Source organism: Engraulis encrasicolus, chromosome 8 (genome assembly GCF_034702125.1).
Source record: "Engraulis encrasicolus isolate BLACKSEA-1 chromosome 8, IST_EnEncr_1.0, whole genome shotgun sequence".
In the NCBI taxonomy this organism is placed as follows: domain Eukaryota; kingdom Metazoa; phylum Chordata; class Actinopteri; order Clupeiformes; family Engraulidae; genus Engraulis; species Engraulis encrasicolus.
Window position 1 is genome coordinate 24828793 of NC_085864.1, and position 21590 is coordinate 24850382.

General features: G+C 41.8%; 1 protein-coding gene across 1 annotated transcript in view; it reads left to right on the forward strand.

Moving 5' to 3' along the window:
• Window positions 1-19293, forward strand: part of LOC134454334 (neprilysin-like) — a 38110-nt gene extending 18817 nt beyond the window's left edge. Inside the window, exons 5-23 of the mRNA XM_063205290.1 lie at window positions 605-688; window positions 993-1088; window positions 1402-1520; window positions 1925-1990; window positions 4367-4501; window positions 6277-6378; window positions 6805-6941; window positions 7043-7136; window positions 8108-8236; window positions 10349-10447; window positions 10765-10842; window positions 11353-11456; window positions 11766-11824; window positions 12324-12443; window positions 15131-15264; window positions 15489-15554; window positions 16127-16222; window positions 17135-17211; window positions 17401-19293. Of these exons, the coding sequence (XP_063061360.1) occupies window positions 605-688; window positions 993-1088; window positions 1402-1520; window positions 1925-1990; window positions 4367-4501; window positions 6277-6378; window positions 6805-6941; window positions 7043-7136; window positions 8108-8236; window positions 10349-10447; window positions 10765-10842; window positions 11353-11456; window positions 11766-11824; window positions 12324-12443; window positions 15131-15264; window positions 15489-15554; window positions 16127-16222; window positions 17135-17211; window positions 17401-17500 (1895 nt within the window). The 3' untranslated portion in view covers window positions 17501-19293. The remainder of the gene's footprint in view (window positions 1-604; window positions 689-992; window positions 1089-1401; window positions 1521-1924; window positions 1991-4366; window positions 4502-6276; window positions 6379-6804; window positions 6942-7042; window positions 7137-8107; window positions 8237-10348; window positions 10448-10764; window positions 10843-11352; window positions 11457-11765; window positions 11825-12323; window positions 12444-15130; window positions 15265-15488; window positions 15555-16126; window positions 16223-17134; window positions 17212-17400) is intronic.
• Window positions 19294-21590: the final 2297 nt, after the last annotated feature.

Sequence of the window (21590 nt, forward strand, 5' to 3'; positions counted from 1 at the left end):
AACCCTAATGTACAGGGGATGTACAGTGTTACGTGTTGCGACATGTAGAGTTGTTTAAAGTAGAAGTAGAAGTACTCTTACAGATGTAATGACAACACTTGTTGTAGTACGATATTACAAAGTCTAAACTATGCAACATCATACCACTAGTGTTGTCATTACATCTGTAAGAGTACTTATACTTATACTTTATACAACTCTGGCAACATGCACACTATGGTTGCACTGTATTCCATAATGTAGATTAAGATACAACATAATTGGGACTGTGAAACTAAGTGTAACCCATTCTTAATGCTTATTATGTATGTATTTGCACATTATGCTGTACTGATTTTAAGGATCATGGAGTATAAGGAGTGCTGGTGCTATTTAACATCTGGTCACGATATTTTGCCTCACACCATCATTAGAATGCTGTTATCTAATTGCTAATGAAGCAGTGTCATCCCAAATTATAATGTTATTAATTTATTAACAGCATTGAATAATTACTGCATGAATGGAAAGACTCTACCACATACTACAGTTGTATCAATTTATTTTTCTTTTTCTAACTATTTTTCTTCCTGTTCTCTGCTGTCTGCTTTTTCTCTATATAAAGGTGTTCTGGAGAGACCAGAGACTGGCAACAGCAGCGTTGCCCTGGCCAGAGCTAAAGTGCTCTACAAGTCCTGCACCAATGAGAGTAAGTACACATTATGGACACTTAGGTATGATGGGACCACACAAGGCATGAGTGACGATTCATATTTGTCAGTATGTAAACCTATTGTATGTAAAGGCTATTGTACCTGTTCTTATTGTGTATTCTCATCGTGGTATTGTGATATGAATTCCAGTTACATATTCATTGATACGTTTGGACCGAATTAATATTATAAAAGAGAAATTCATTTGTGATGAATTAATGAGAATTAATGTCTTAAATTTATAGAAGATTAAAGTTAAGAATGTGCATCTCATGTGTTCTTTGTGCATGTTTCTGACAGGTCTTATTGAGCAGAGAGGCGGCTCACCTTTACTGTCCGTGTTGCCAGATGTCCTGGACTGGCCAGTAGTAACAGACGATTGGAACGACAGACATGGTATTTCAAATGCCTTGTTTGAGTTCATGTTTCAGGTTTATGATTTTTGGCAACGTTTTGTTGCTCGTTATTTGTTAATAGTGGCCCTGTTTATCATTAGACGGGAAACGTAGCCTCATAATATGCACTGGTCCACCAGTGGAATGCATTAGTGTTGGTTTTATTATCATAGCAATACAGTACACTATGCCACTACAGAAAGTCTTGCAAATACATTTACATTGCAACTTGGCCATTGCCATTCTGGTAACAACAGACTTACTATATAACAGGGCCATGCCTTGATGCATTAACACATTACTTTCCTTTGTAGGAGTACACTGGAAGGCAGAGGACGCTATAGCTAAACTCACAGAGAAATACCTGAAGCCAGTCCTTGTCAACTTCTTTGTCAGCACTGATGACAGAGACTCAAATTCCCATATCATTCATGTAGGTATCTTATGGAAACACACTGAAAAATACTGGAGCATACTATCTGTCTCTGAATCTCCTACCGTCTTGTCTGTTTGTCTGTTTTTCTGTCTATCTGTCAGTTTTAGTTTTTATTTTTCCCTGTTTGCCTGTCTTTCTCATTCAAAACAGAAACAAACAACTTGAGAGACAAGAATGAAAAGAAAAAGAGAGGGAAAGAGTAGAAAATGTACTACCAAGAAAAATAATCATAAAATAACGGTTATTCCAGAAAAAGGATTTTTGCTGCTTCGAATCCCTTTCCAGGATTGACGTCAGAGAACATTGTTGATCACGTTGTTTGTATGCATGCACACCATCCTATTCTCGTGTATGAATATGATTATGTGAATTTGTCCTATCCTTTTTCCTGTTCGTGTTAGATTGATCAACCAACTCTAGGACTCCAGTCCAGGGATTACTATGGGTGTTCTGGTCCATACAAAGAGGTATGTTAAGAAGAACAGGCTCTTTTTTTGACATGTTTATTCCTGTACCTGCTCTTGTATGATGATGTGTGGACTTTCTCTCCCTTTTTACATTTGCAATAACAAACATGAATACTGAATGAAACTGATATTCCATTGGACATGCTTGGATGCTTGTTAAAAAAACCTTTCTTACATGCATTGACATGTTTGCTTTGTACATGTCAAAGTCCAAATGTGACACATCAAGATCAGTTTGGAAGGTTAGATGGGATGACTTCAAAAACGCTCAAACATGCACATACTACATGGTTGCTCTGTACATTTGCAAGTCCACATGTTCAACACTAAGATCAGTTTTGGGAGGTTACATGGGATTGCTGGCTGACATGGCTGAGCGATGTGACAGGTTAGCAGGGTGAATTGTGGGTCTCCATAGCCTCCGATTCACATTAGCAACAGGAAATTCTTCTTGTTGCCCTGATTCTGTACCGGCCGTTTCAGGTTTCCTCATTAGGAGCGAGCAAGGCAAGCTACGCTATGCACATGTCTGTCGACCTCTAGCTGAGTCCAACAGATTGAGATAGCATGCAGCCTCTGGAGCTGCTGCCTCATGCGTCTCAATCCACAGACACTTGGGGTTTTTTAAACTCATTTTAGCCTGATGCTGCGTATACGCTGTTTGACTTTAAGCGCCTGGAGTGATATATTCACTACTTCGGGCTCTTGAGATTTGAGTTTTTTGAAAGGACAGATTCTAATACAAGATGAGTGTCCTAGCTTTTAGATGCAACTCATTTCATGTTTCATGTGCTTCGGAGGCTGAGATATTAAGGTTTTAATAGGCAGAGGGCAAAAAGGGCTTAGGCATTCAGCAAGGGATTTTTGTAGGTGCCTTTAGGCTAAAATGGGTTAACTAACCCCTCCCCTCTATCTGGGCTTGTGCCAATAACTGAACCTCAAATGTAATGCGTGGTTCTTCAGCAAGGAAGAGAACTCACTATATGAAGACAGTGTTCATTAGGATATTATCTGGCTTTGTTTTCCTGGTAAAAAAAGGAAAGCAATTCGAAACAGATGGAGGTACTTCCAAAGCCACCTTCACATCCCTCTGGTATCACTTTAGATAAGGGTGTGCAACACAAGTAAGCATCACATTAATATTCAGAGATACGGTCTTTCCTGTGCTGCTGTCTCTTGGGTGGGGAGGGGACTATTAAGGGGATGCTATAGTGAGGGTGGGATGAGTGTCGGGGGAGGAAGAGGGGAAGGATGGCTGGAAACGAAAAGGAAGGGGAAGGAGCGAAAGAAAAAGGGAGGGAGGAATGGAGATTGGAAGAGGAGAAGGGATGGCTGGAAAAGAAAAGGAAGGGAAAGGAGCTAAGGAAGAAGGGAGGGGGAATGGAGATTGGAAGACAGGAAGGAGGGATAGAGGAGAGGCTGGAGAGATGGAGGGATGGGTTGATGGCATGCCCCCAGTGGGCTTCAGACTCTATTGCCTAAAGACCTCGGAGGTCTCTATGGACGCTACACTACATTATTTATTTAGCGTGCTGCCTGTCAATTCACATTAGTCCTCGTCAGAGGCACTTCTGCTCGTTTCTGTATACAGTACTTTTATTTTGAGTTTTTCTCAGTTACTTTGGTACATTTTCTTAGATTCCCGATGCTGAAATGTTCCAAAGTACCCGAGGGTTTCGAATAACATCAATGCTTTTCTCCTTCTGTTAATACGTCACCCTTTGAATAATCCAAACTCACCCCCAGCTGTTGTCATTATGATTGTAATGATTAACCCTTGTAAGGTGTTCGTGTTTGTGTTACATAGAAGGTGTTCGGGTCATTTTGAAAATGTATTTAAAAAGGAAAAAATGATAGCTCATATTCACCCTCATGTTCCATTCATTATGCTTGTGAATTTCTGTGTATATATGTTTTTGAGAGTGAGAGATACAGAGAGAGAAAGATAAGCAGACAGTGAAGAAAGTGAGTAAACTAAATCCAAGCTCTTGGATTGAGCCACCAGTGCTCTTACCGCGCAAGGTTGAAACATTGATGCACAACTGAGGGACCGAACAACATCTGCACTCCTTTTTCCACATAATTCACCCTCTGCCTTGTCTAATCAACATGTGATCACTATACAGAGAGTTTAGAAAATATTGATGTATAAGCCCCCCAAAGTGATATGGGTCAAAATGACCTGGGAACACCTCCTGTGTAATACATTTTTTTCAGATTCATGTTCCTCACTGAAAATGAGCCAAAGCCAGTGAATCTCAGTGTGAAAGAATAATAACCTGTACTATTATTCTCAAGCTAAAAGAAACGAGTCAAAATGACCTGAACACCTTACAAGGGGTAAGATTGTAAGAGTTCACCTGTCGTCTCCCACAGGTGTGTGACGCCTACGAGACGTTCATGTTTGATGTGGCGAAGCTGATGCGTGCAGAAAAAGGTCTGGAGATCAATGACACGGCCCTTAGGGACGAAGTCAGCCATATTCTGCAGTTAGAACAAGACATAGCCAATGTAAGTATTGAACCCTTTTTTTCCTGGACGATACATTGTCCTGTACAGTATGTGTGCTGGCGTGTAATGCATGTGAGTGCATGTGAGTGCATGTTCCTGCGTGTGCAGGGGAAAGTGAGGGAGAGGGGCATTCTCAGTAAGGTTTTAAAGGCGTATCAGAGAGAGTAGGGAGAGAGAGGTTCCATTGGCCCATTGTTTCCGGGTTCTATTATTGCAAGGGGGGGCCGGGGGGATCACCCTTTAGGCAGACCTAGGCAGACCTAAGGACTGTTCTATTCAATGCTAGGAGTATTATGACACGCCCCTTTAGGCAGACCGGAACCTGTTCACGTTAGGTGCCCATAGCAACCTATTACATTGACATATCTCTACACTTAAAGAATCTCTGGGTGTATTGTCACACCAGTATGACGGGAATGTTTGGACAGTGAAAGTTCTACAAAAAAAAAATATATATATATATATATTTTTTTAAAGCACCATTCAATATATACAATAGAATCTTGCATTGTTTTAGAACACATTCTTTTTATAGAATGTTCAAAACCCACTTTTTTTAAAGGTTATACAGCTACAGACGTAGTGCACGTCTAGCCCAGGACACTCTAAGCAGGAATACAATAGAGTTGTCAGTACTTTATAACTTTTTGATTAAGTTTATACTACTGGTAGCCTACATTTTTCTCCAAAACACTACACTTGGAAATAATCACTGGACGTTTTCTGTTCGAAACACAGAAAATGTGTGTGTGTGCGTGCGTGCGTGCATGCGTGTGTGTGTGTGTGCGTATGCGTATACTGCCTGCCTCCAATACTGCCACAGTCTGGGAAGCAAATCAACAAATGCAAGCACATCTAAGTCGCTTTAGGAAGCCCTTGAGATTTCATTTATCAGCTTGAGAGTCCTCATTTATCAGCTTGAGAGTTTATCCAGGTGAGAAAGAGTAGCGTTATAATTTAACAAATGAGACAGTTCCCAAAAGCCAAACAGTGTGCAAAATAAACATCAGTCATCTGTAGTCCTACAGACAGCCACCCTACAGCTAGTAGGAGGGGGTTGTGGGTTGTGAATTGTGCGTGTGTGTGTGTGTGTGTGTGTGTGTGTGTGTGTGTGTGTGTGTGTGTGTGTGTGTGTGTGTGTGTGTGTGTGTGTGTGTGGCGTGGCGTGCGTGTGTGTCTGTCTGTGTGTGTGTGTGTGTGTGTGTGCGCGCGCGCACGTGTGTGTGTGCGCCTGTGTGTGTGTGTTAAGCTTGTGTCTTACTGTATACTCCTTTGACTGTCTCCACTAGCATTATAATTTAACAAATGAGGCACTTCCCAAAAGCCAAACAGTGTGCAAAATAAACAATCATCTGTAGTAAAACAGACAGCAACCCTACAGCTAGTAAGGAGGGGGTTGTGGGTTGTGAATTGTGTGTGTGTGTGTGTGTGTGTGTGTGTGTGTGTGTGTGTGTGTGTGTGTGTGTGTGTGTGTGTGTGTGTGTGTGTGTGTGTGTGTGTGTGTGTGTGTGTGTGTGTGTGTGTGTGTGTGTGTGTGTGTGTGTGTGTGTGCGTGGCGTGCGTGCGTGTGTGCCTGTCTGTCTGTGTGTGTGTGTGTGTGTGTGTGTGTGTGTGTGTGTGTGTGTGTGTGTGTGTGTGTGTGTGTGTGTGTGTGTGTGTGTGTGCGTGCGTGCGTGCGTGCACGTGTGTGTGTGTGTGTGCGCCTGTGTGTGTGTGTGTGTGTGTGTGTTAAGCTTGTGTCTTACTGTATACTCCTTTGACTGTCTCCATGGCAGGCGACAGACACGTCGGAGGAGAGGAGTAACCCCATGCTCATCTACAACAAGATGACACTCGGGGCTTTGAAGAGCAACTTCACTTTGGAATTCAAATCTGTTGTAGGTGATGCTATAGACATACCGTACCTTTTTCATTTAATATTCATGTCATGCTTTTTAGCATATATGGTAGTAGTTTTTCACATTCGTCTGCAATGAAGCATCACATAATATGCGAAACTGAGGATTATGCTCTTCTGCACATACTATAAATGTTATTAAAAAAAACATTTTCTCCTCTCTTTGGGAAGGAATTAGCTTATTATTATCAATGAAATTATTATCAATTAATTAAATGTGAATTAATTATTATTTTGATGTAGCAATTACACGAATCAGATCAATAAAGGGAACATCAAAACAAAACAATGCAACTCCAAGTATGATTGACGTGGAGTTGCATTGCGTCTCCTTTACATTTTTAACAGTATATTTTGGGACTCAAATTTACTTAAATCATTTAACCTTGCTGTCTTCCTTCACAAGCCGTTCAACTGGACATACTTCATCAACAAGATCATGGAAACGGCAAACCTCACTGTGACCGATAACGAGGACATCGTTGTGTATGCACCAAACTACCTCCGAAAACTTGGCGCTGTTCTCGATAAGTACTCCACCAGGTAAGCTGTCCTTGAACTGACACTGAAACTCCAGTATAGACCGATGGGTACCTGATGACAGAAACTCTACATGACAAGTACCATCTGCCTTGTTCCCTCAGACAAATCCAGAACTACATGGTGTGGCGTTTCGTGATGAGCATGGTCGGGGGACTCAGCAAGTCATACAGAGACACCCGGAAGCCCCTGCAGAAGGTGAGCAACCCAAAACGTAAAACTGCTCTTAAGTCAGACACTTAGTTTTTTTTTGTTTTTTACCTAATGTGTTGATGGAAGAATGGAAGAAATGTATGCTACTGCGTTTAAGCTCTATTGTATTGTGAACGAAGCCTGACCAAGTCTTTCTCACAGACATGTTTGTTGGAGTCTATTATTCTGCAGAGTTTTCCCCTTTCACTGTTTTGATTACATCTGTGCAGATTAATCTAAAATCTTAATTGTTTCATTGGCATTTCCACCAAGTTGCTGGTGCAGTTTGATGTTTATTCCTCTTGCGTGAGATACATGAAAAGAACGTCATCCATGATGTAAACCATCAAACTCTATATCAGCTGTAACATCTCCATATGTCTGAAACTAAAAATAAGTATAAAACTAGAAGATAATTGCTGGGATAGCAGATAATCACATAGATCTTAATCACATAGATCAATACTCCTCTCCCTTCCTCTCCTCTCTTCTTCTCTTCCACTTCTGTTCTTCTTTTCCTTTCCTCTCCTTTTCTCTCCTCTCCCTTTCTCCTCTTCCTCTCCTCTCCTTTCCTCCTCATCTTCTTCTGCTTTTACTTCCTCCTCCTCTCCTTTCCCTCTCCTTCCCCCTCCCTCTCCTCTCTTCTCCTCTCCTCTCCCCTCCTCCTCCTCCTCCACCTCCTCCTCCTCTCCTCTCCTCTCCTCTCGTCTCACCTCCTCTCACCTCCTCTCCTCTCCTCTTGCCTCCTCTCCTCTTCTCCTCCTCCTCCTCCTTGCCTTCTCCTCCTCCTCTCCTCCTCCTCCTCTCCTCTCCTGTACTCTCCTCTCCTCCTCCTCCTCCTCTCCTCTCCTCTCCTCTCGTCTACTCTCCTCTCCTCCTCCTCTCCTCTTGCCTACTCTCCTCATCTCCTCTCCTCTCACATACACTCCTACTCTCCTCCTCCTCCTCCTTCTCCTTTCTCTCCTCTCCTCTGGAAGGCCATCTACGGGACGACAACAGAGGCAGCCATCTGGCAGCAGTGTGCCAATTATGTCAACACCCACATGGACGATGCGGTGGGCCGGCTGTATGTGGAGGAGGCCTTCTCCAAAGACAGCAAAAGCATGGTACAGTACTGGTTAGCTAATAATCGAAATGTATTGATATATCGTGACATAATCTGACGATTTGAAGCCCCTTAAAGCACGCCGTTCCTCCAGTGGCACACTGTAATAGTCACTGAAAAGTTAACTACCGTAGTACTACAATACTATGACATAACATAGGGCCTTTAGTAATGCTTTACGACTTGGTTATTTCCATTCTAGTAGCAGCCAATTTACAACACTGCGTCTTAATGGGTTAAGTATCGAAAATAATCGAATCGCTGACCCTGCCCAATGCCCTAGCTCCATAACATAATAGAAGTGGAAAAGTAATTGATCGAATCATATTGTATCGTCTCTCATGGGGCATTCTTAAGTATCGAAAATAATCGAATTGCATCGCATCAAATAATAAGATATCGATATTGAATCGTGTGGTCATGGAGGCTGTGATTTACACCTCTAGTACTGGTGCTGTGCTGTAAGCCGAGCTCCTGCCCGGCCTGTCATGTCATGTGGACCTGATTTATGTGTTTGTGTTTATGTGTGTGTGTGTGGATGGCTATGTGTGAACTATGTATGAGCGAACTGCATGTCTAAGGCACCTGTCTTGCCAGATATATTGCTCAGTCTCAGTCAGAATGTGGGGCACGCGTGGCGTTGAATATGTGTAGGTGTGTGTGTGTGCATAGTATGTACATGCATGCGGGTACAGTATGTGCACACGTGCACGTGTGTGGGTGTATGTCTATGCATGCATGCACCATACGTGTTTGCTTACTTGTGCATGCGTATTTGTGTGTCTGTCTGTGTGTGTTTGTGTCTCTGTGTCTGGATCAGTGCCTTTTTGTGTATGTTTGTGTGCGTACAGTTTGCAAACCCCTATGTGTCTATTGCGTATGTTGCGTATGCATCCATGCAAGTGTGTGCATAGTATGTGTGCGGTTGCTGTGGTTGCGTGTGCACATGTGTGCTTGACATTGTGCTAAAAATAATGCATTTAACAATGGGTTGCCAAAATATATCGCTCTTTGAATTACATGTGCTGGTGTGTGTTGCACTGTATCTGTTGAGTGTTCAAGCATTTAAGGTCGTCACGTGGAGTTCATTTGAACTTTACACACTAACACTATACACATACTGTACTGTACTGGGTGTCAAGTGGCCTATCATCTGTCCCATGCACAAGTCTATTTTGAGGTGATGATGACAGATGGAGGGAAAGGCCTTAATCTGGGGCTCTAAACTTAAACATCCATTCATTTCGCCGCAAATTACAATGTCTTCACCCTCCCGTGGGGAAGAAATGGGCCTTTTATGAGTATTGGCTGCACAGTTGATCTGAAATTATGTCTTCATCTAAATTATGTCTTCAACTTGTTTATGCGCTATGTGACCATGTGTACTTTATGTGGCTGTAGCATGCAACTCCGGCGCCCCTTACACAAGCTAGCTGCATGGGGTGCCACAGTCCTTTATGCTGTTCACGAGGTGAATGGTCCTCTCCCTCTTCCACCCCCTTTTGAACTCCATGCATGTGGATGTTCTGTGTGGAATAATACAGTATACTATACTGGGCAGTAATGGTTTGAGGGGTTCCTGGGGGTTGGGATTGTAGTCGATTCGATTTTCAATACCTCCAGGTGGGTGGGGGGAGTTAACAACCAGCACTCTTCCCATCCCATCCACCGTGCCCCCATGCACTGCTCCCTTGGGGCAGTTTTTTGCCTGCCTCCTTGAACGAGTGAGTTATAAAGGCAATTCCATTGTGTGCACTGAGTGCTGTATGCAATGGCTTTTTCCCAGTGGGAGTTTAATGCACTGTTTATGTACCTCTTCAGAGTATAATAAGAGTTCACAATATAAAGGGCAGCCGTGGCCTAGTGGTTAGGGAGTTGGTCTTTCAATCTGGGGGTTTGAATCCCACCTGACCTCTCCCTACTCCTCCATTTAGGCATGAAGTGCCCTTGAGCAAGGCACCTAACTCCACATTGCTCCTCGGACTGTAACCAATACGTTGAAAAATAATACCTGTAAGTCGCTTTGGTTAACAGAGTCATCTAAGTGTAATGTAATGTAATGTTAAGTAATGTAAATACAGTATAAAGAATGATTTCCCATATTGTGTCTCAGATGGACGAGATGATTGCTGAGATCAGGGAGGTTTTCATCAGCAACCTTAATGACCTCACGTGGATGGATGCTGAGACCAAGAAGGAAGCTGCTAAGAAGGTGCGATCAGATGTTCCTCAAACTGGATTCTTTTGGTTTGTTATGATATCATCTGTTGAAAAGAGACACTTACTATCCTTTTGGGTTCCCTTTACTTTCCTGTATCAAGTAGCCTCTTAGTGCAGATGGGGTCGCCGACGGGCCTATTCACCATCTGCTGAAAATACTCAACTACATCTGAACAACATTGCTATGACTTTACCGAGACCCTTAAGTAACATATTAAGACATATACAGTACATTACAATTTTGGTGAGAGTAAGGTCATAACATAGGCTCTGCGCAAAGGGGTTAATGTCTTTATTTGCTTCCGGTAGGCTCTGGCCATCAGTGAAAAGATTGGTTATTCAGAAAACATCATGGACGACAACTTCTTGACTACAGAATACCAAGATGTGAGTTGTGTGTTCAAACATGTAGCTTTTATCTTTTTTACTTGTGACTCTTGTTTTTTTGTTACACCAGATTGTGTAATTTCCATAATTTGAGTAGAACATTGGAAACTGGACATTACTGACATCAGTACATCTTTTCAAGTAGCGCACACAGGAAGCTGTGTGATGTGTTTGTCTGTTTCTGCTAGACAGGCTGTCACTGGCATTGGCATCATTTTTTATATAATTGCCATCATTTTACTTCAAAAGCCATTATATCCATACACTGCATCCCTGCATTCAGATGCTAGAACAGAGGCACACTATAGGAGGCCATTACCATAAATTATGCAAAGCAATTTTATGAACTTGCTATAGAAAGGGAGATGCTGGTCTAGCGAGGAATAGTGAAACTGTGCATAGCCTTAAAATGAACTGTACATAACTCACAATAGTTAAAGGAGTAATGGCATATGTAATTTTGCATTCAGCTTTTTGGATTTCTTACAACATTGGGTTTGTGTGAAACAGTTGAACTACAGCGCAGATGAATATTTTGAGAACACGCTGAAGACCTCAGAGCTGACTCAGAAGAAACGGCTAAAGAAGCTTCGGGCAAAAGTCAACAAAGACGAGTAAGGTCCCTTTTTTTACAAGACAGACACATACTGTATGCGCCCAGTAGTAAAATTGGCAATCTTTAGAAGTTGTCCTTGGACACTTGCACAAGTATTATCTTGGGGGCATTAGCTGGTCAGTCAATTGTTTCGCTTCACTGATGTAGCTTTCAAAGAATTTGAAATTTATCAAGAGTAATGTTGATGTAAAATTGTATCCCATCCGAGTTGGTAGGCTTTTAAACCTATAAAAGGCATTGCAGTGTAACATAATCTTTATATTACGTATATAGAATAGCATTTCATTGTTTTTTCTCTTCTCCTCAGATGGATCACGGGCCCAGCTGTCGTGAATGCCTTTTATTCATCAAGCAGGAACCAAATAGGTAACAAAATAATGTCTTACCTACCCATTCATGAGAGTGTTCCCATATACCTCCCCATACAGTAAAATGTTCATTTCATGAAAAAGAGACTACCTACAATATAAAATACATCTGTGCTCAGTCCATAATTGTCCCCTGAGGTACAGTATATATACTGTGTTGTATTGTCTGATTGGTTATATAACCTGTGTGATGTCAGAGGTGGTGCTGTTGGGGAGGGAACATCTGAAGAGTCTATTTGCAAAACGGTGTGTCTCCATTTTGTAGAATGTGGGGAAATTGACATTTTGTATTGGGCATTCCATTGCATTGCATTGCAAAATGTTTTTATATAGGTTGAAAAAGTATGTTCTCAAAATATTAGAATGTCAAAAATTCACACATAGGTAATAGGACCTCTGAACAGTAATTTTCCATAATAAAATGCAAACGTCAACAATGGTGGATACACCGTTTTGCTAATAAACTCTTAAATAATTTATATTCTTGTCTCCTGCAGTGTTTCCTGCGGCCATCCTGCAGCCTCCCTTCTTCGGCAAAGGTCAAGCGAGGTCCCTAAATTATGGAGGAATCGGAATGGTGATTGGCCACGAGATCACACACGGCTTTGATGATAGTGGTAAGAGGCGAGATTACAGCCTATTAATTTACAGAAGCTCAGATCTGAACTCGCTCCCTTCAGCGTGTTGTGGCTCTGAAGTTATCTTCAAAAAAAGTGACTTGAAACGTGAAAGGCAATAGAACAGAAATCAAGAGGAGCGATATTACTTTGCACGTGGATGCATACACAAGGCACATGCATACATACAGTACATGCATGCACGCATAAATACATACATACACGCATGCATAACACACATACATATGAGACATACATACATAACATATATTATATACATACATACATACTGTACATACAAACATACACACATACAAACATACAAACTGTTATTGTTAATACATACAGTACATGCTACATACTGTACTGTATATGCATGCATGAATTGTCTAGAGCAGTGGTTCCCAACCTATGGGTCGGGATCCAACCTATGGGTCGCTAAAGATCCACAGTGGGTCGCGAAGCCCTCTTGAGTTTAAGGGGTTTAACTTTAATACCATATATAGCCCATGTTGAATAAATGCATAAAGCATTTAAACTAATATAGAAGCAACACAATGTAAGTGATACATTAAACAGTTATTCTGTATTTGTCTGAAGAGAAATTGAGGAATAAAATGATAATTAATGAGTATCATGTGACTCCCTCTCGTGCGGCCGTTCGCGTGATTGGGTCACCATAGCTTACAATGGTTAAAAAAAGGGTCCCTGAAGAAAAAGGTTGGGAACCACTGGTCTAGAGAATAGATGAGGACCAGAAAGAAAAAGTTACATATAAGCTGCCAATTCACTGTCATAGACACTTTCTGAAAAAAAAACCAACAATCAGATACACATTTACAATAACTCTCCACAGTGCTGTTTTTGACCACCAACTGCCATACACATCTAATTGCTGGAAATCACATATTCAAACATTTCTGAACTCAGCGAAAATGCCACACAGATCAGGCTTGATATCTGTGGTCCTCAGCAACTACTGCCCACTACTCTCCAATCCCCTTCTCCAGTTAGGAAAAAAGGGCTTTCAGACAATTTATGGATCAAGGGTTTTTCTGTGATTTGTCCATAAACCTATAGTCCAGGCGCAATTGAATTTTTTGGGGAGGTTGTCATGATAGTTCAGTCCAGCACTCACTCAGCAGACAATTTGAAAAAACTCCTGCACACTGACCATTTTGCTGTTTTTCTATGATGCACAACGTTTACCTGATGAAGGTCTAGGACTGAAAAAATGTGTATTAAAGAAAAACAGTGAAATGGTCAGTGTGCAGAAGTTTTTTTTTCAAATTGTCATCAGAAGTCGAATGAAATAAAGCCTTATGGTCAGGCCAGATGTGACCTGCAGTCCGATGCGGTTGTAGCTATTGGCTACTATGCACAGTACCTCAGTGTCTTTGATGACAGACTGTAGAGAACGAGGCAGGTCAGGGGTTTGGGGTTGAGGCAGCAGTACTGTCTGTATCCTGTGGTGCTGACTGTAAGTTAAGCCGAAAACCTGTCCTCCCAATTTCAACACCTCTGTGGTCTTCCAGTGAGGAAGACACATCCCTGTTGCAGGCGCGGGTTGTGATCCAGGGATCTGTCTTATGCTCGATGACTGTGATTCGGGAGGAATACATACCGGTACATACTGAAAGATCTGAAACTCCTATGCACAGCCTAGGCTCCAGGTGCTGGTGAAGTGCTGTCATCAGTAATCTCAAGGAAACAAGAAGGATCACTGCTCTTTTATTTCACCAGTGTGCGGTGATACCTCTTGTTTCCTTTCACATACAGTACATACGGTACTCAACTTTATGTATGTGGCACATTTCACATGGCAAGCATACTTTGGACCCGATGTGCTTCAACATTGCTTTACTTTTTAGGTCTGGCAGTGTGTGGTATAAAGCTACTGTGTAGATGTCCACTCTGTGATGGAGGCAGTTGGTGCCACTGGCTAGAAGTCATTTCCTGAAGGGTGAATGCCTCTGTTCTCATGGGGACTGATTTGATGGAGGCCGATTTGAAAATATGTGGTGCTCATTTGTTTGATAGTGGCAGTTTGAACGTCAGCATTTTCACCAGGCCATTTTGAACCATGTTTTCAATTACTTTGCATCTCATTATCCAAAAAAAAAAAAGATTTCCTTAGACGTCACTCCTATTTGTGTTTATTGTAAAACCAAACATTCATCCAGGTCATCTCAGTCAAAGGAGTTTAGAGAACACCCCTGAGGCAGCACAAGGATTACTTGTGGTTTTTTTGGACCTATCCTTCCTAAGCTCTCAAAGCAGCTATAAAAGAATATAATCAACATCGTCATGGCATTTGCTTTCATAGTTCCACTGATTACTGTGTATCCGGTTTTATATAATATCGTCACTTATACCCCCATTTCCAAGTTGACTCAGCGTAGCAATACTAAGTGCACAATACTATGGCAAGAAAGAATAAGTAGGCAGGTGCAGTTTACAGACATATTTTCCTTTTGAATAACCTGCCGACAGAGTTTAAGATGAAAAGCGCCTGTGAACATATGTTGAGCCACAGCCTTCTTTTAACTGTCTGCCTTTGACTTTTCATTCTCGTTTGTTCCTACTTGTTCCTTGTGCTGTCTGTGCCTGTTGCTTTGCACCTGGGCCAATTATTCATTTTTATATTCTTTTCATTCTTTATATTCTTTTTCATTGCTGTCTTTCAGGAAGGAATTATGACAAGAACGGGGACATGAGGGACTGGTGGAGCCCCTCGTCTTCTCAGAAGTTCCAGGAGCTTTCGCAGTGCATGGTGGACCAGTACGCCGGCTTCTCCTGGGATCTGGCAAACGGACAAAACGTTAGTAATGCTCAACTTTTTGTATCTGCACCACTGCACCACGCTGTCATCATGTACTTAAGACTAGCTCTGTATAGCTCGGAATAGCTCTGTGTTCTTTTCATCAGAATAAACATAAGTTTACCATAAAATCACAGGGTTTTTTTCTCAAGAAGCTGTTCCACAATGTTCCCTCTGCACTTCTTTGTACTCTAGCCACTTATGTTGTCATCTTCCCTTCTCAGCTCAATGGAAATCTCACCTTAGGAGAGAATATTGCAGATAATGGAGGGATCCGACAATCCTACCAGGTGACAGGATTCTATCTTCCTCTCTTTGTCAGCGTCTGGCATAGACAGCTCTATGTGTAATATTATACATTTATTCTATTCAGGGCGATTATTTTGTGCTTGTCAAATGGTCTGGCTGTTTTTGACTCTCAGAAGAAAAAAAACCCAGTGCTTGCTTTGTGCTTCGCGGGGAATATTCAGTCTGCAAAATATGTGATGACGGATATGGTCAAGACCACAACGTTGGCCCACAGCGGGGGGGGGGGGCGGAAAATGCCAGAGATAGTTAAACAGAAAGGTTTCGGTGAAAACATTCTAATTATAGTGCAGGGAAAGACTCAAGTCATTTCATTTCACAACTGCAAGCCAACATTTTCCTCCCCGTGGAGCCATAAACATTTAGCATTTCCAAAATTTGATTTCGTAACGTAGGCTGTATAATGAACACTAGTTTGGCCTTTCATAGGGAATATCACAAAATAACATTCTGAAATCCAGACGGAAGGAAACAAGATAAATCTGTTGTTGATTTCACTCTGCTCACTGTATATGTTTTTGGACTGGGCTTGTTGAAATGACTGTGGTTCCCACAGGCTTATCAGAACTATTTGAAGAAACATGGCCCTGAAAAACCTCTCCCCGGGATCGACCTCAATCACGAGCAGCTTTTCTTCCTCAACTTTGCACAGGTGAGATCTTGCCAGGGAATAGACCCAAAGCCTCAAGGGTGTTTTAAGGGGAACTCCCGAATGTTTGAAACTAAATTCCAGATGGTAAAGATGGTCGAGTACTGCCAAAATAATAAAGCAAATTGGTGCTACTTAGACAGAGATAGTACGGCTTGAACAGGAGTGAAAGTAATTTTCATTTCTTACTGGTGCTACCCCTACCACCACCAGCAAACGAGCAATAAAAAAACAAAATAAACGTGAGCATTACATATCTATAATCGCTGCATGACTATTTAGGGTGTCTCATCATTGGAGGACATTTGTCTCAAATGGCATAGTGTGCTTTTATGTGTTTTCTACCGAAATAGCAAACTTTACTTTTTTCAAATGTGGGATTTTGGACCGCATTAAACCTATTATCGTATCGGTACTGCGTCACGTGCCAGCTGTAAACTTTATACTGGTGCTGCGCACCTGTGCGTACCCGTCTACTTTCACCACTGGACTTCAGTCTATCAAGGCAATTTTAATAGATATTTCATAGCATATCCATACCATATGGCGTTTTATTTGTTAGGCTCACTCTGCTGGGAGAAGGGTAAGGAGGAGGGAAAGTCTGTTTTTTTGTTGCCCAAATGACCATGCTATTCAGCCCATGGCCACCATGGTATCTCAGTCCTGATATCATCAATTTTACTCATGGAATTCAGCTTCAAATGTGCTGGGCTTCAGGAGGTAGGGGTATTGTTGCGCTCTAGATGTTGCAAAAATTAACTAGGTGCGTGGACCCAAACGAAGTAAAAAATAAGGTAGGAGCAGGTTTGCACACTAACCAAGACAAGTGTCTTGTCTTATTTTTTAATGTGCTGGGCTTCCACATTAGTATCAGCCCCTATCTTACAACTTAACCTTCCCAACCTCCCGTAACAGGTGTGGTGTGGGACTCACAGACCCGAGAGTGCGGTGAACTCCATCAAAACAGAAGACCACAGTCCAGGGCAGTTCAGGTACATCCATCACTTTCAGTGCCAAACTGAAGAGTCTACTCTAATTTAAACTTAAGGCTAACTAAATGTATGTTGTATTGAGTGAAGTAGGATATCTACTGTACACTCGACTTCGAACAGACTTTTTATTGATGGTTATTGATTATGGTTGGTTATGATTAATTATGATTTTTCCCTCCCTGACTTCAGAGTTTTGGGGTCGCTTCAGAACTTTCCTGAATTTGCCAAAGCGTTCCACTGTAAGAAGAAGGATGCCATGGTGCCTCCGGTACCGTGTCGAGTGTGGTGATGATGACATCACACATACAGTACAGTCCAAGTGAAGTAAGATCTGTCCATGCATCCCCTGAGACCAATGTGGGGACTGAGGAGAGAGGGAAGGAGAGAAGGAAGGAAGGAAGCCTCACGTCCCTGCTGGTTGGCTAGGGATCTTCTCTGGACCTCTGCTATAATAGCAGCACAGAGGCACGTGCCCCTGTTACCGCGCCCCAGCCACCTGGCACCCCCGACCGACCGAGTTCATTCACATTATTTAAGTCTACTTGATGAAATTATATCTGTTTGTGTGTGTGTGTGTGTTCTTTTTTTGCTGTTGATATTTTTTTTTGAAGATGATAGTAATGTGATTATTTTTGTAAAAATGTGTCAATCAAACGTATGTGGGCTGTGTGTCGCCAAGCTGTGATGGGAATTGTTAGTAGCATACTGTACATGTCATAAATAACAAGCACAAAGCAGATCACTTCAGCTGGATACAATGAGTCAGATCCATAATTCATTATTACACATGTGTATCATGTATTCGTGCCAAGAATGACAAATAGATACTTGTCTAGAAATAGCCAGATATATTTCAGCAACCTTTACAGGACTAGGCCTGTGTAAATACTGAGTGCATACCGAGGTGGTGTTTCCAAAATGCTGATTACCAAGCATGTCCAAATAATACTAGTCATAGTATAAATAAGAAGCCAGAAAGATCAAAGGTCTTTGTGCCATGTACGTACCTCCCAACTCGTTCGTTTTATTATTATTTTACCAAAGGCGATCATTTTCACCCTTTAAATATTCCTCCTTCTTACAACAGACTTACACAAGTCTCTTTTAAAAGTAATGTAAGAGCTTTTCTGTTCCATTTCTCCATGAAGCTCATTGGAAGAAACTGATCAGTATAAGGCTAAATCTGAGTCTATTGCTCCTTATATATACTGTAATAAGGGTTAGGAGTTTCATTTTGAAATGCATGAGGTGAAAGCCAGAAGCCAGAGCTTACTGAGCTCTGAATTGTTTCTCTTAAAGCCCCCATAGGATTACAGGATGAAACATACTGTATCTTAATGAAGATCTTTGTTGTTTCCAAAAAGATGGTGTCAAAGCCATTATAAGAAGCAATATTGTCCTCTAAATGGCTCAAATGTAATAGGTAAGAGCCTAAGACAGTCTACTAGGCCTAATGAAATGACACCAATACAGATGACAATCATATGAAATATTGTGTTGTTACTATTTTATATTATAATTTCTGTGAAGTCTGTTCACTTTGTGTTTCCTACTCTCATTTGAATGTCAAGGCATTTGCAATCTGCAATCGTACTGTTATTTCTGTGTGTGTGTGTGTGTGTGTGTGTGTGCGTGTGCGTGTGTGTGTGTGTGTGCGTGTGCGTGTGTGTGTGTGTGTGCGTGTGCGTGTGTGTGTATTGGAGAGAGAGAATGGGGGGAGAGAGTGCCCTCATCACAACTTGGCTTTATATTTCCTGTCAGAGAATTCTAGGCACATGCGTTCTTTCTTTCTCAGTGGTAGACATGATGATGGTGGTTCAATCTTTTCTCTTTGATATTTGAAACAGCCTGCTACTGCTATTGTGTACAGTATGTATTGGGGGTGAGTTGAGTTGAGTGTCTTTTTGATCGTGTCCTGCCAATTGATTTGCCTCATGAACACAGCAGCCCTCTTCCAGATTCATCTCAACCTGTATGTACATGTATGAGGACAAGAGAGATATACCTCAGATGCCTATATTTGACACACTTTCTAATGAAACATCCTCAAGAGAAACAAATAAATAAATCTTGTTTTAATACTAAGAAGTACCAGTCATAGTTTGTATTCTGTCTCTCTGTCTCTGTCTGTCTGTCTGTCTGTCTGTCTGTCTGTCTGTCTCTGTCTGTCTGTCTGTCTGTCTGTCTGTCTGTCTGTCTGTCTCTCTCTCTCTCTCTCTCTCTCTCTCTCTCTCTCTCTCTCTCTCTCTCTCTCTCTCTCTCTCTCTCTCTCGCCTGCCTATACTGCATGTTTCTTTCTGTCTGTTGTGAAAACCCCCAGAGTTTGGAAAGCATGCACAGACAAACGTAGAGCTCCACAAACCAACTGGGGCACTTAAGGTTTGCTTTGGCACCGGAGCAAGCCCCGGGAGACAGCAGCACTGCTGTTGGTTATATAAGTTGCACTACAGTATGGATTGCCCTATAAAGTGCCCTAACATGGTTTGATGGCACTCTGGGTTTGCCGTTGGACACTGGTCTTATATTAGTTTTAAAAGTGTTTTTTACAAGTTTTTGTTTTTGTTTTAGCTCAACGTAAAAAAAAGATTTGACTCTCCACCAACTAATGGATGGATAGCTCTTAATTAACAAGACGTCAATTTATTTATTTCCATTTTTGTGTATATGTATTATATTCTGTGTTTGTACTGTATATTTTTCTGAAGTTGAATTCATTTTCCATGTAGTCATATGCAGTGGTTATATTACTGCAATGATGATTCCCATTTTGGCTGATTTATTATTATTATTTTTTTACCTCCACTAGGCTAGGCTACTTGCCGGTCGACAAAAGTTAAAAGCAGCTCCATGAATGTCACCCCGTGTAGCACTTGTGGAATCGCTTGACCGTGATCCCATCACTTGAGCAGGGGCACAGCCTTACAAAACCGCTCACATTTCCCATAAAAAGCCGCACTTGTAGCCCCACCACCACCACACGCACTCAGCACGTCTGTGTCTAATTATACCTAGTTATCTCAACATCTCCTCAATGAGAAGAGCTCAGTGCTGGGGGCAGTTAAGTGGGCCGCAATGCTGCTTGGCACATCCTCTCGTCAGGGCTGGACTGGTTATCTGGCATACAGGGCATTTTCTCGGTGGGCCAACAGTCCTCGGGGGCCAATACTTGTATTTGTTTTTTTTTTTCTTCTTCAATTTCCCTTAGAGACGGCCCACAATTTAGATGGGGTGGCCCATCGGTGTGTCCCTAATATACAGTGGACTGAGCCCTTCATAATTGTAGTATGGGGGTGAGGTGCTGATCTATAACAAAAATGCCCGGGCCCAGTTTCTTGTCCCAGTCCAGCCTCGCTCTGAATGGGCAGGGCTGGGGGTGTTTGAGGTTGAAGTAGGGTGAGGGTGGGTGGGCGCGGTGGAAGATGGCCACTCAGATTGGCCTATGAGAGCCGGGAGTTTAATAGTGCCAAGGGGAAGTGTGCCCTCTCGCTCTCAGCATTAAAAATCCAAGACTCAATTTTGCAGAATCTAACCTACAAAGTTAAATTCATCACTCGGTGCCGGTTCAACTTTGATTATCACTACATAATTTACAGTGATTGAGTGAAAATACAGGACATTGCTTTAGCCTAGGCTACAACTGTCTTACTACACATATGTAGGTAATTATATGATGTCTGTGGAGTTTGTTGTCTTGATTGTTTGTGTTTTGTGCTCGGTTGGCACTGGCAGACTCTTGCTGTGCTTGCTTGTTTGTTTGCTTGGACTGGAGGTTGTTGAAACATTGACGGGAAAGGCTTGCGGTGGGGAAAAGCCCAATGGTACTGCACCGTCATAATCACAACAGTGCTGAAAAAATGTATGGGAGAAAAATTCGGCCTGGACATTTTTGACGTAGACCAGCTCCTCTCATCTGCTTTACTATGATATTATTTCTATGACCTTTTCTACAATATTATGGCTTAGTTGATTGTTTGTTAAAATCGGGCTGTCCCTTCTAAATAGTGGGCCAGTCTCTAAGTCTAAGGGAAAACACAAAACAAAACCACAGAGAAGAATAGAGCAATAATACATCGAATGAACACATATGCTCAGTCCATTCATGTGGAACATGCCATATTGTTCGAATCTCTTGTACAGCTCATTGTCAGTACAATGAAGAGAGACGATACATTTATGGGTCACAAACAGCTCAGGACTTTCACTGACTATTACAGTCATAAGCTTACAAAATAGCTGACTATTGCCATAAGTAGAGTCAAATGTGTGTCTAATTGGTTTAAGTGAGCAATGTGCACACTGAAGGCTGTTGTAAGTAGATTAGTTGGCGTAAGGAAAACAGAAGCACAAAGAGTGAACTAAACTTGTGGTTGTGGTATTCA